Source organism: Lampetra fluviatilis, chromosome 46 (assembly GCF_964198595.1).
Source record: "Lampetra fluviatilis chromosome 46, kcLamFluv1.1, whole genome shotgun sequence".
In the NCBI taxonomy this organism is placed as follows: domain Eukaryota; kingdom Metazoa; phylum Chordata; class Hyperoartia; order Petromyzontiformes; family Petromyzontidae; genus Lampetra; species Lampetra fluviatilis.
In genome coordinates this window covers 9953300-9967774 of record NC_136320.1, presented here as the reverse complement: position 1 = coordinate 9967774, position 14475 = coordinate 9953300, and the positions used below count along the sequence as shown (strand labels likewise).

General features: G+C 51.7%; 1 protein-coding gene across 8 annotated transcripts in view; it reads right to left on the bottom strand.

Moving 5' to 3' along the window:
* Positions 1-14475, bottom strand: part of LOC144947763 (3',5'-cyclic-AMP phosphodiesterase 4C-like) — a 346365-nt gene that overhangs the window by 53932 nt on the left and 277958 nt on the right. For 6 of the 8 annotated variants that reach the window (XM_078877116.1, XM_078877117.1, XM_078877123.1 and 3 more), the window contains one exon: positions 9920-10111. The exons of 1 other annotated variant lie outside the window; for it this stretch is intronic. In XM_078877116.1, coding sequence (XP_078733242.1) covers positions 9920-10111 — 192 coding nt within the window. Of the gene's footprint in view, positions 1-9919; positions 10135-14475 lie in introns of all 8 variants that reach the window. One more of the 8 variants, XM_078877121.1, reaches the window with a different exon arrangement.

Sequence of the window (14475 nt, the reverse complement as noted above, 5' to 3'; positions counted from 1 at the left end):
GCCTTGACCATGTCAATAAAGGAGAGATGTAGGTCTTGTTGGAATTATTGTTGTAGCAGGACAGAGAATATGGCATCCATGCAGGAGCACCCTGGTCTAAAACCACATTGGGGCTCCGCAAGCCTCTCCTCAGCGTGCCTGGCAAGGCGATGTTGAATAATCCTTGCCAGGACCTTTCCCGGCACACTGAGGGAGGAGATGTCCCTGTAGTTGTTACAATCTGTGCGGCCCCCCTTCTTAAAGAGTGGGACCACCAGGGCATCCTTTCAATCCTGTGGAACCCATCCTGTGGTCCAGACTGTTGTGATGATGTCATGAAGGGCAGTCTGCACACAGACGCCATCCTCCCACAGCATTTTGCTTGGGAGATAATCTATGTCCGACGCTTTTCCGGGTCTCAGACTCTGAATTGCCCCTTCTGCTTCCTCCACAGATGGCACCTCAGCCAACTACTCAGAAAGGGTGGTGGCTACATCTGTAGCCCCAAAAGGGTCATCTCCCTCCTTGCCCCATGATGTTGTCTCGGCCGACAGAATTCCCCTCCCCCAAGACATCATAGAAATGCTCTGAAAACCTGCAGACCAGTACCCGGGGGTTAAAGATCAGATCACCGTTCTTTCCCTTAAGGATGGTGACAGCTGAGGCGCTGCAAGTTACTGTTTTTAGGGAATTAAAGAGTGATTTGTGATTCTGAGGCTACAGAGGCAGATTCCATCTCTTCAGCAAAACCGCCCCCACCACGGTTCTCCAAACCTTTGATCGAAGGCTGCGGTAAGCCTCCTTCTCCGATGTTGGATGTTGTAGACGACGGGAGTGAGCCTGTCGTTTTCTCTCAACCAGCCAGAACACCTCCTCTTTCAGCCAGGATCAATGGGAGGTCTGGACTGTATACTCAATGCAGCCATTGAAGCTGCATGAGCCACAGTCCTAAACTTCACCCATCTCCCCCATCGGGAGCCGGGGGGACAATGCCAATCCCAGCTGCAAGTGATGTTGAAATTTTTGCTTGAAACTATCCTCCACTAACTAGAATGGGGTCCTGGATGGACACCCACCACCGGAGTGGAAGACTGGCAGGTGCATCTTACAGATGTCAAGTCAAAGATTAGTGGGCAAATCAGTTCCATGGTAGGTCCTGGTGTCAAGGAAATGGGCCCACATCCGCTGTTCCATCACTATATAGCCCAGCAGATATTTTTGCTTGGACCTGGCGTGCATCCACAATGTTGTGTGGATGTGCTGATGCTGGAACAGCGTGTTGGTAATAACAAGCAAATGGGCTGCAAAGAAGTCTAGCAGCCTCCTACCGTTATTATTGAGTTGATCTAGCCCATGCCTTTCAATCACTCTGACTCAGGTGTCTGCGTCACAACCCACTCGTGCATTAAAGTCACCCAACACGATGACTCTATCCAGAGGGGCCACTTTAGCTAGCACCTGGCACATGGGACAAGAGGTTATAGAAGGCATCTGACTCATTGACCTTGTCTGCATCCCTGAGTCGACCTGGGGGAGGCCCAGCACCGGTTCAGATATTCATCGCTGGGTAGGAAACGAACTCGGGTCTCCGGATTCGTAGCACAGCTCGCTAACCACTCCACACATAAACATACAGACATGAACACATGCACACAGATACACAAACGCAGACATGAGGACACAAATAATACACAGACACACATAACACAAATAACACAGATGCACGTGTTAGCTCGCACGCACGCAAATGGAAAAACGGGCGCAAACAACGCACATATGCACTTTCACACACATGCGCACACACATGCACGCACACACACATGCACGCACACACACATGCACCCACACACACACTTTCACACACATGCGCACACGCACGCACACACACATGCACGCACCCACACATGCACACACACTTTCACACACGTGCGCGCAGGCACGCACACACACATGCACGCACCCAAACATGCACAACAACCGCCATTCGTCACTAAGTGAAGGTGACGTCACCACGACGCTTGTGCCAGGCCAAGTGCACCTTGAGGCCACGTGAAGTGTCGAACGCCCGCTGGCAGGAGGTCACGGGGCAGACCCAGGTGCCACGGGTCGACTGACCGAGATGACCAAGATGACTGGCTGATGCACCACCTGTGCCCCCTACTGTACCAACTTGCTGTGCTTTAGCCACCCGGCGCTCCGCTCGTTGTTGTGAGCGTCGCTCCTCCGCCCTCCGTTGTTGTTGGAGGGCGACTGCCTCCAACTGCCCAGTAGCGTCCTTCACGAGCCTCCTCCACTGAGGCCGATCTTGACACCGCTGGTACCAGTCATCGGCAAGTCCACTCAGCTCCACGTCCTCCTGTACCACATCACTCCATCTCTTCTCTAGCCCGTGCCGCGCTCGTTTAGCCCCCTCGATCCGGCCGAACATGCACACACACATGCACACACACACATGCACGCACACACACATGCACGCACCCACACATGCACGCACACACACGTCTACTGAGCTCGTGTCCACTGCAAGTGTTCTCCGGGGGCTCGTGTGGTTTCCCATTCGCTGTGCCGCACAGTCAATGTCTGGTTTCACAACGAGGACCTGGATTTACGGCTGCTGTTCAACTCGTACCCGGACGAGAGCAGAATAGATGCCATTAGATGAGATGTGCACGCGATTGAGTGGCTCCCTTTACAAATCTTACCGAGCCTCTGATGAGGATCCCTAAGGGGCTTAAAGTATACCCCGGTCCTGCTCTCCAAGCTACGGCAATTAGCGTTGAAGCATTTGAATGACGAGCGAGCTGCGGTTTAGGCCTTTTAGCTTCCGATGTTAATGAAGGATGATACTAATCATAGGCCGATCAAAATGCTGAGGGTCTGTGATTTCGCAGCTGACCGAAAGCGAGAGAAGTAAAAGAATAAACACATCTGTCTCCATGTTTGCTGATACAAAGCAGACCATGATGCTAAATCACAAACTGGTCACGTGGCAACTTAATTTTTACTTAAATCTTTCGTGACTGCAGGAATTCATATTCTTGGTTCTTTCGGTAAAGTCACGTAGATATAAAATAAAAATAGAATAAAAAAGAAAATAATAAATAGAAATAATAAAAGCAAAAGTGGGTTTTTTGCTTTTTTTTGCTTTTATTATTTTCTATTTATTATTGTTATTTAAAATTAGAATTTTATTTTATTATTTTTATTTTCTATCTACGTGTTTTTACCGAAAGAACCAAGAATATGGCAACTTAATATTTCCCAGTTGTCTCAGGGCCCCAACAGAGCAGATTGCAAGCGAGTCAATCTCTCTACCTCCACTTTCTCTCTGCTCTAAGGAAGGGCCATCGTCCAAAACGTCAACCCGATAGAAACTCTTCTCTTACAAGGTTTTTTTTTTACAATCCTAAGGGTGTTCAAGTTGATTTTTGTGTAGCCAGGCAAGAAGCCAAGAAAACAAGATGAATCACATTTGCATGAGCGAGCTGGGTGACCAAAGAGAAAACGCAAAGCAAAAATAAACTAAACCAAGTAGAGCGCGGTTGGCTAAATACGTCGAGAAAGAATTTGAACATACTGGCAACAAAACAATAAAGAGGCACCAAGTCACCCCGAAGAATCTAGAATATTGCAAAACATAACTCAATGTTGAATCAAAGCCAAATAATAAAAGTCCCTGCAGCGCAAACCGGATGCCAATTGGCCGCCTCAACAAGACTTAGGGATGAAGCGGTAAACTTGAGAATCTCATCCACGGCACGGCGGAGCCTCGGTCTCGCGCTACGCCCCTCGGAGCGCTTAATCAACCGCGCGGTGCCACCGTAAGCACGCACGGTGCTTTTACGCGGCCAAGATAAACATGCACGTCACTCACGCGCAAAGCCAACTACATTCTCAAACGAATTTCTCACGTTGATTTGTCATAACAAATAATTAATAGGCCCATGTTTGTTAGACATCTATGAAGTCGAATGGACGAGTTTTATAACCGTCGTGTTCTATGTCAAAAACCAGGCTCGCGCAGGAGATCGGCGGAGATTCCCACTGCGAGCGACGGAGCCAGACGCGATCCCAATTGTGCCCTTCCGCTGGATTCCACTGAAGAGCAGAGGGCGAGCTTAGTTTAAAAGATTTCTCGAGGTAATCATACAGCCCGGGATATTTCTGATTCACGCCACTGCTGGAGCAAGGGTGCCTCCACTGCTGGAGGGAGCTCTGAGAGGCCCCTCTGCAGGGTAAATTGGCTGACTCTTTCACGCTGGAAGGAATGGGAGTACATACACGTTACGCCGCCCACACGTGACCTTGCCGATCGACTGATTGGTGCACCCGCTCGTGCTGCTTGGGTGCACAGAGGCGGTGGGGGGAGGGGGATTAAAAAAAAAACTTGCCCTATTGTTTCCTTAATGTTTAAAACGTGGTGAACATCTTTCGCACGATGACAAATTTGGACAGTGACACCGGCACACAATGACCAACTCCAATTCGACTGACGTAACGGGATGCTTGACATCCACAGTAAAGCGGACCGCGCGTGGAATTTTCACGAAGAATACACGCAACGATTTATTAACCGGGGCGGCCTGCCGGAATCGTACCACGAACCCCTGCAACAATCGGCGAGCGCATGACCGCTCGTGGTCATCGCACCGCCTCCACGTTTGGAGGTGCGTCATCACCTTTGCGAACGCACGGACGGACGGGGACCCCCACGGAGGTTGAGGGCTCTCGCAGCCGGCTTTGGGCGCTCCCCGCGCGTGAGCGACAACGGCCATGGCTCTAACAGAGTCGGGCTCCCGACGTCGTCACCTGCTCATATCACTCCATCACTCCGCCTGCACCGCTGGAGTCAGCCAGAGGTGGTGTTCTCTCATAGGCAGGGCGGGGAGCGGTGGCAAAGTCGTTGGCACACACTGTGAACCTAGTGGTATAAGTTCGATTTCTGGCCACGGCCACTGTCGGTGTTGAGCGATATCTGAACCTGTCCTGGCTCCCCCCCCACACCCCTTCACCAACCCATATCGACCAGCGCGGTGAAGTATGATCAAACAAATGCCACGACTGACAAATGGGGAGATCCATCCCGCATTCGACTGACGTAGGCTTTGAATTACCACTGCCTATTCTTCCAGGGTAAATAAATGGACAGTGTTCGCAGCGTATATAGCGCGATGTTTACAAGACCTCCAACAATGGGGGTGTTTCCATTGCGCGCGTGGCTCTGAAACAGCACGCGCAAGGCAGGTGCAGTGGGCTCGAGCCACCGTGCTCATCCGCGGATTGCTCAGTCGGCGGGTGTCGAGGCAACGCGCGTGGGTGCTCAGTTCACCGCTTCCAGACTGGGACTCGTCAACCATGCCACAGTCATCGTCGCCGACGATCACAAAATCCACGTGGACCATCATCCCAACTCCCCACCACCGTTGCTCCTCTCACCTTTGCTCCTGACTGTCTCTAGTTACTGAATCTCCTCCTCATTCTCAGTATCAAAGACAAAGGTCCCTCGTATAAACACACACTCGGTGTCATCTATCCCATTGCGACATTGATCGCTATCCTTGCCACCGATCACATTACTCGAGCGCACCACCAAGAACTCTTCCTCTCCCCCACAGCAGGCCACCCATTCCACGACTCCTCACTCCGATCGCCCCACCAGGAACGTGCCACCCTCGCTCCTCTGCTCCCCAATCTCATCCATGGACTCATCTTCCTTGGAGCCTGAGAGGACGCGGGGGAAGAGCCGCCTGCCAAAAGTTTCCAGCGCCTAACTTTAGACATGTGAAGTTGGCACTGCGTTGATATTTATCAGAAAAAATACACAAAATGTTTAATTTATGAAAGTTGTGGGAGGGGGGTAGTCCTGTTTATAATCCTTGGAATTGCAGGATTACTACACCAGCAGCAATAACAAGTGGCCAGAACTGGAGACAGCACTACAAATCCAGAGGTGAAATCCATCTTCAGGTATTAAGGTCAGAGCGATCTCCTGCCCACGTGAGCATTGACGTAGTGCTCATCGCCTGTTTATACCCGAGCCAGAGGTGGAAATTCCACGTTGCTATGACAGGGAGAGTCTATCCATAGAAGCACCACTGATGACTTCCCCACGAAGTGGTAGTTATTATTATTTGTTTCTTTCGGTTAAGTCACGTCTAAAGATAAAATAATAAATTAAATAATAATTTATTATTTTATCTTTAAATTAAATTAAATAATAATTTATTATTTTATCTTTAGACGTGACTTAACCGAAAGAAACAAATAATAATTCCTGCAGTCACGAAAGTTCTAAAATTAAGATTGGTAGTTATTATATCGATCCGGGAAAGGGATGATGGGCGAGCAAATACTGTGCAGCGGTGCGTTACAAATCGACATCATTATAAAAAAACTTGACTTTTAGTTTGCGAGAATAATTTTTTTAACAAAACGCTAAAGACCACCATTGTGTTTTAGCCTTGATCAAAATCACTCTGCCCATCGCTGATAGAAGTCAATGTTTAGTTGCTAAACAAACTCAACAACAATGTAACTGTATTGTTATTTTGTTTTTGTTGTTGGGTTCAACGTAACGGTGTTGTGGTTTTCATTCACAACACCACCACTACGTTCAAACACGCGTGCATTCCACACAAAGAAAAAGATCCCCCATAAAGCCTTAACAGGCTGTTGGGGCATGTGCTGTGAGCGAGCACCTACAAAGGCCGGAACAGTACATGAAGGGGTGGGTGGCCAGCACCACACCCGACCGCCATTGGTCTCCCGAGTGGCGATGTTTACACATCACATCAGGTACTCATTTGAGGCTGAGTCGACCCAGGGGAGGCCAAGCAGCTGTTCAAATAATTGTCACTGGTGTTGGCCGTGAACGGGAATCGAACTCGGGTCGCCTGGTTCGTCGCGCAGCACGCTAACCGCTACACCACCGCTCCCCAACCTCAATGCTCATGTGGGCAGGAGATCACTCCACACACACACACACGCGCGCACACGGTACGCTCCCACCCTGCGCGGACAATGAGGTCTCAGCCGTAATAAACAAAACTGGGAGCAAATATTTAGCAAAAACCGTTGAGCTCGTTCTACAATACTACCGCCGTAGATAATGGGCGGCAGACAGGACAGCCTAAATATGTGGAGCCATGCTGGAACACCTGCTGTGCGGGCTCCACAATTCCTCGAATAGAGGGGACATGGAGTAGTCGGTGTAGCCACGCAGCTTACACGCAACAGCAGGAGCACTTCACAGCTGACCGCACGACTACACCACAATTTGCAATGGATGTTTGGGTTGGGCCACGTTATGATCTGGCCAAATTTGTGTCGTTAAGACCCTCCACCACCTGACACAACTGAATGAAGTTAGCGTTGCGCGCGCATACCGCTTACCAATGAGCTGAATCTGAACGTTTTGGCTCACTCACTGGTGAGTTGGAGACCAATTCCTACAGCCAGATGTAGGCCTGACTGGCATTCTTGTTGTTTTGGACTTCAGTGCTACCTCTGGCAATATCGATCAGCCCATCCTGCTCGAGCAATTAAACAAAACTATAAACTATTTTTATTTTAGCAGGTATGGCCCACTGAGCTGTGTAGCTCTTTTCAGAAGCGACCTGGCTACCACAAATGATAGCTCAACGAAGTGACTTATCTTATGGAAATGTATAGCTGGCAAATACTCTAAAACGCACGTCGGTTCTAAATGTGGTGGGGAAAACTGAAGGACCCGGAGAAAAATCGACACGACCATGGGGAGAACACGCAAACTCCAAATACAGGCATCAGGATCGGAATCGAACCCACAACCTCCTGTATACAAGGCGAGGTAATTAACATCTCACCATTGTGGAAGGCTACATGGGGATTTCTGGTATTGCCTTCCGCTGGTTCACTTCTTACCTCTCCCATCGAAAGCAGTTGGTCAGCCTTGGAGGGAAACATCCTGATCCATGTTGTGTTCCATTTGGTGTGCCTCAGGGTTCAGAGTCCTCGGCCCACTCTTGTTTTGTGTATCGAGCGATTGCTCTGTTAGCTGGCACTTTACCATCGGGAATGCTCTTTTAACTGGCATCTGTCATGGGCGGCAATACAAATCTTCCTTCAAGTATCCGGAAAAATTCTGATAGCCATCTGGCATCTTGTCGTGCGCTTCTCATGGTGGCTCCGAGCGGCAGCCTGTACATGCTGTACTACTGTAAACTGTACTCTAAACAGCCCCACTGTTTCTCTACAATAAAGTTAGAATGCTCTACAACTGATCGGTAAATACCTCTGTAAAAGAGTATGTTGTTGTTTTATATTGTAGTTTAAATTAAATGTATGGTAAGTTTTTTTCCTGAAAAGTTTTATGTATTTGAAAATTTGGTGAACCATAAATATATCTCTCAGATAACCAACATATTTGATTAACCGGCACCCTCGATTCCCCATTGATGCCAGATAACATTCATGAATTCATCACGCATGGTCGGTGAAGGACCGTGCCGCCAAACATGTGACCTCTTGCAATAGCATTCACGTAAACTGCTCTCGCTGCCATGCACCGTCGTCGAGTGATTTGTTTGATCCACGGATCATGAAGGGGGGGGGGGGGGCACGGGAGAAACAATTTGCTGCTGGAGTTTGCGCATCAAGACGGGGCGACGTGTCCAAAAAGTGACAGCCATCGCCCTCGAACGAAACCGGAACACAGAGTTTTTGCCGGATATGACGCCACTTGGTCATACTTCATGCAAACTTTGCCTCAGCTTATAATGTTATGCTGATGATAATCACATTTACATTCAGGCTAAATCTTCCCTTCGAGCATCTTGCGACGAGTCTGCCAAGTTCTCTCTTGACTATTAAGGTTTGGATGCAATCCAATTTCCTTCAGTTGAATTCTGGTAAGACGGAGGCGATGCTTGTTGGGTCTCCGCACACCAACTATCTAAGGCCGGTTCAGTCGGTCTGACAATCAATAGCCCTAATATTGGTGCTCCTCAGGCAGTTCACAGTCTCAAACTTGTCCTCGATGCCTAATTAACCTTCGAAGCGCACATTAACAAGGTCACCAAGGCTTCCTTTCTTTCATCTTAGGAATGTAGCCAGGCTGCTCCCCAATCCATTAACTATCAGACACGAGAAGCTGGTTCATGCCTTTGTGTTCTCTCGAATTGACTCTTGGAATTCGCTGTTTTCTGGCATCTCCCTTAAACCATCAAGCCACCTACAACAAGTGCGGAATGCGGTTGCCAGAATTCTTACGTGCACACCTCTTGCTGAGCACACGACCCCCATGGTGGCATCTCTCCACTGGCTGCCGGTGCGGTTTTGAGTCGAGTTCAAGATGCTTCTCCTCACCTAAACGGCTCTCAATGTTGCTGCTCCCTCATAGATAGAGGGCCTGCTTAACCCATGTGTTCCAGCAAGAGCACTTTGCTCTTTTAAATCTGGCCCGCAGTGTGTGCCGAGGTCACGTCTCTGCAAGAGGGGCGACCTGGCCTCTTAGTACGACGATGGGTGACCAGGCCTATGTGTTTGACGAGGGGGTGACGACCTGGCCTCACCTCGCGTGGCCCCCAGAACACGTGCTTCGATGACTCTCTCATTTTATTGAAATCGCGCCTCAAGACACAACATATTTTAAAGGGCATTTTCTATTTCTTGAATCATTTGTATTGGTGTTAGCTTGCGTGTGTTGTGTTTTGTACAGCACCTTGTTCTCTCTGGGCGAAAGGCGCTTTAGAAATGTAAATTATTATTATTAGCAATTAGATACGCGACGTTTCGTTTGAAACTGCGTCAAACGCCATCAGGGCAAGAACTACGCCACTGGTCTTCTCGCAGCGAGAGGCCCGGTCACCCCTTGTGCCACGGTGGTGGATGTGTGCAGACAGTGAGAAGAATCATCCGGCTAAAACGCGTACACACACGTGCGAGCGTGCGCGCCACTCACACGTCACTGGCGATGGAGGAGTTGCGCGACACCGACTTGGGCGAGAGCTCGTAGTCGCTGTCGGAGCGGTAGAGGAAGCTCTCGCGCCGCGCGCCGTGCGGCATCGCCGAGTGCAGCACCAGGCCCGAGCCTGGGCTCGCCTGCGCGTCCAGAGGGCTGCGGCCTCCCGACACGCCATTCTCCACGTCGAAACTGAAGCGGGAACACGAGACATGCTGCTGCATCATCATCACAACAACAATAGATGCGGCATCATAATAACAACCACGACATCACACGAACAACAGATGCACCATTACAACAACCCAACAATCCCCATCATGATGTCGTTTTTGTTTATTTGTCTGTACCCAGAGAGAATAACTGTTGTTCACACATTCCCCACTGTGGTCACGCGAGCGTCACCGAGAGACAAGTTATTTTCTCTGAGGCCGAGTGGCTGGCGGCGGCGCTGGCGACGTCTCACATGCCCCGCGGCTCTTGCGCCTTTCGACTTCAAAGCAGAACGAGCAAAAACAAAGCTCTCCCTACGTGCACAGCGGAGCAACGGTTCGAAAAACATTGCCATCGAGTCATCCGTGAATGGGCGTATTAAAAAAATAAAGAGTGCCTCTCCGTCCGACGAGTATTGAGGCATTGGTGCTCATCTACCGTTCGAGGCCCTGAACATTCCACATTGCTATGGGGAGTCGAGTCCATCTATGGGACAACCATTGTTGACTGCTCACAAAGTGGTACTCGAACTAAAGCTTGATTTTACGCAGCGCCGTTCACACAAGGCCTCACAGCACTTTGCATCAAATAACCCAATCCTAAAGAGTAAAACTGAAGAAAATAAAAATAATGTTAAAGGCACGAAGCTCACGCAGACGGAGAGTACGCGAGCGAACACAGATCTGTTCTAAGATGGGACCTAAAATACTCAACAGACTGATGTTGTGTGGAAAAGCGTTGCTTTTATGACCCCCAAGGGATTATGGGCCGAGTCAACCCCCAACCAGATGTGAACTCACAACCTCCCGGGAGCGAGCGCTGAGCCCCTCTCTCTGGGTGTATTCGGCCAGCACCGACTCCGAGCACCATCCGACAGTTTTGCTCGCTCTCCAGGTCAGGTGACGCCCTCTCAAAATAACGTATTTCCGTTTTTTGGAACGGAGAAATTGTATTTTTGGCTGATTTTCGGTGCATTGCTCAACTTTGCGCAACTTTCCCTCGAGTTCCGAGCGGAACGATCAGCACTTCTTAATCGATTGGCGGCGCTGAGATTAGTGCGTGGGGTGATCGGTGTGTGTGGGGTGATATTCGGAACGCACGTCGCTGCTCGTCTGCGCCCGCGCTTCCTGCTCGGAGTCGGAGTCACCGCCGCGAACGAGCGCACTCGTGTCCCAGCTACCGGCATCTCGGTCCACAGGGAAACTCTTGACATGACGCCGATGTCTCTGTCGTGTGTCGAAGTAAACCCCCACGCTCGGCTTGGCAAGGTACTGCACCGCTTGCGCACACCGCGTTCCATCGTGGCCACCTCGATCGAAGCGTCTTCGGCAGACGGGGGCCCTCGGGCGAGAACGTGGGACGGAGCGCTGGGTTGGGAAGATCGGCACCGATCCCCAAGGCTGCCCTCGTTCACCGAACCGGATTCAAACGTCGGGGAGGGCGAAGCAACGTGTGGCCACGGTCAAAATCGCGCGGCACTTTTACTTTTGTTGTTCTACACCTGCACCTCCAATAAGCACTGTGGGCTACGTCCAGTGCGAAAGAAGTTCAAACATACCAACCACGCGAGGAGGCGACCTAGCAAGCGTGCCAGGGGTAACGGATTGACTCAATCTAATAACCCTTAACCTTTGTGGAGGTCAAGCGAACGGAAAGGGTGAGCGCGAGGGATCCTGTGGACGAGACGTCCGTCCGTCACACGCAGAGGTCACGGAGTGAGCGTGCAGCCCGGAGAGACGAGGCACGTTCCCCCCCAACCCAGCCAGTGAGATGCGGGACCCCCCCCCTCCGCCTCCCGTCGCAGGCGCCACGCATATTTATTATCCCCGATGTGAAAACAACCAACGCCGAGCGGCCCCCGACGGCCCCGGGAGGAGGGAAATACTGCAGCAAGACAAACAGACGTGAGAGAGAGCGAGAGCGGTGGTGAGAAATGAAGAGCGCAGGCGGGCGTGAGAGCGCAAGATCAACATTGATCTGCGAGATGGCCGTCGGAGGAGCATTAATTACACAATTACACAATCTCTCAAACACCGTCGCCGCCAGCGCCGGCTGCAAGCGCGGCCCGAGTAACGCCACTCGATCCCCGGGGGACCCCGCGCGGAATTCCACCGCTCGGCGCCCCGCACCGGGGTGGGTGGAGGGGGGTCACGCACCCAGACACCGCCGCTTTTTCCACTCGTTAGAAAGAAAAAAGCGGCTCCCATTTATCATCAAGTCATTGATTAAACCGTGTGCAGCGAGCGTGTGTGCGTACTGTACATGTGCACACACACACACACTATACACACACCGCACACACACTACACACACACTGCACACACACTGCACACACACAACACACCACACACACACACACCGCACACGCACTGCACACACACAACACACACACACCACACACACACCGCACACCGCACACAAACACCGCACACACACTACACCACACACACATCGCACCCTCACTACACACACACACCACACACACACCACATGACACACACACTACACACTCAACACACACACACACCACACACACGATTGCCACTGCACGGGAGTTGGCGCCCTCGGTTACGGTTCAAACGGCGGGAAGGGTTCGATTCCCGTCGGCGCACAACGCCGGCGGTGATCCCTCTCGTCAGCCGGGCTCGGCACTCCGTGAGGTCGACTCAGCCTAAAACGAGTGCCAGGCTGGGCCCGCGCCAGGAAGCTGCTGCTGCTGCTGTGGCTGGGTGGGTTCTACACCACCGAACTTTCGCTTTGGCACCAGCCAAGTTCCTCCTCAGCGGTGTGAATCAGTGCTGTGGTCCACCCACACAACGATTAGCACGGTTGGCTATGTAGGGTGCGAAAGAAGGTCAACATACACAAACACACACAATTGCCCCCCCCCCCCCATCCGAGAGCAGTGGGAGCCCAGTACAAGGTTTGTGAGCGTGATTGGAGCGATGACGCGGGGTGAGTGGGGGTGGAGGCACGTTCGCCGCTTGCTGCAGAGGTTTCGCGGTTCGAATCCAGTAGGCCGCCGCGGTTAACAATAATACCGCGGATGCGGTAACCATCAAAATACTCTCCATCTGATTCACAGTGGATGTTACAGATGCCCTCATGTCGTTCGCACGAGTAGGTAGGCATAACGGTCCAAATCATCCAAACATAAACACTGCAAATTACTCACTTGGGATGGCACACAGTAACACTGCCCCCCGACCGTGAATCTACTGCAGACTGTGAATCGTAGCAGCTTCCTCCACTATGATAGCCCGGCACTATACGAAAAATAGCGGCACCATCAAATGTACTCAATATCTATTATCTGGAAAGACAAAGGCGGCAGAGAATGCCCGCCATTGCAGGCTCGCTAAGGTGCTGCTCACTGAACAGCGAGGCCCCTCGACGGCCAGTGCGGAGCTAAAGTCAGCACGCCAGCCGCGTGCTGACTTGGGTCGGGTTACCCAGACACGTCACCACTACGCAGGGGGTACAACAGCCCTTGCAGATACAAACACACACACGCACACGCACGCACGCACGCACACACACGCACACACACGCACGCACGCACGCACGCACACGCACACACACACGCACGCCCGCGAGGCTGCACACAGCCACACGTGCAGCCCGCTGCGTGCGTACACAAACACAATCACACACACAAACAGACCAGAATGGCCACACGCTCACAATGCAGGATACACGGGCCCAAAGGGCGCTTGTGCACACAAAGCCAAAGATCGCCCCTTCTGGCAGACTGTTGGGGCAAGTGTTGTTATGGTGAGTGGCCAACACCGCGCACAGCCACTTCTGTCTCCCCAGTGGTGATGTTTATGCACCACGCCAGGTACTCATGTAAGGCTGAGTCGACCTAGGGGAAGCCCAGGACCAGCTCAAATGTTCGGCACCGCAGTTGGTCGTGAACAGGAATGGAACTCCTCGGGTGCAGCCCTGCAGCTGCTCGCTCGTGACACCACCCCCTGCACCCCCCATCAACCCCCCGCCCCCCCCCCCCTCCCGTGGAGCTGGTGATGGAGCGAAGGAGGCTAGGAGTTGAACCTTGAACTCATCGCTGCATGTTCACCACAGCACCGTGGTGCAGTGGCGGCGCTGCGGGGAGATGAGGATTCCGTCACTTTGGCTGCGACTCCATCACCAGCCTCACGGGCGGGCCCTCGAGCGACGTCAATGACATTTCTAGTTTGCATTATTCCGTGATGCACCACGCGCTCGCTCGCTCGCTTACTCGGCTCGTCTCTTGGCAAAACTCCACGGGCGCGCGTCCCTCCGCATGCCTCCGCGCAAGTCTCATCTGTGGACCCATGTGCTCGGTCAGGGGCCACGTTTTC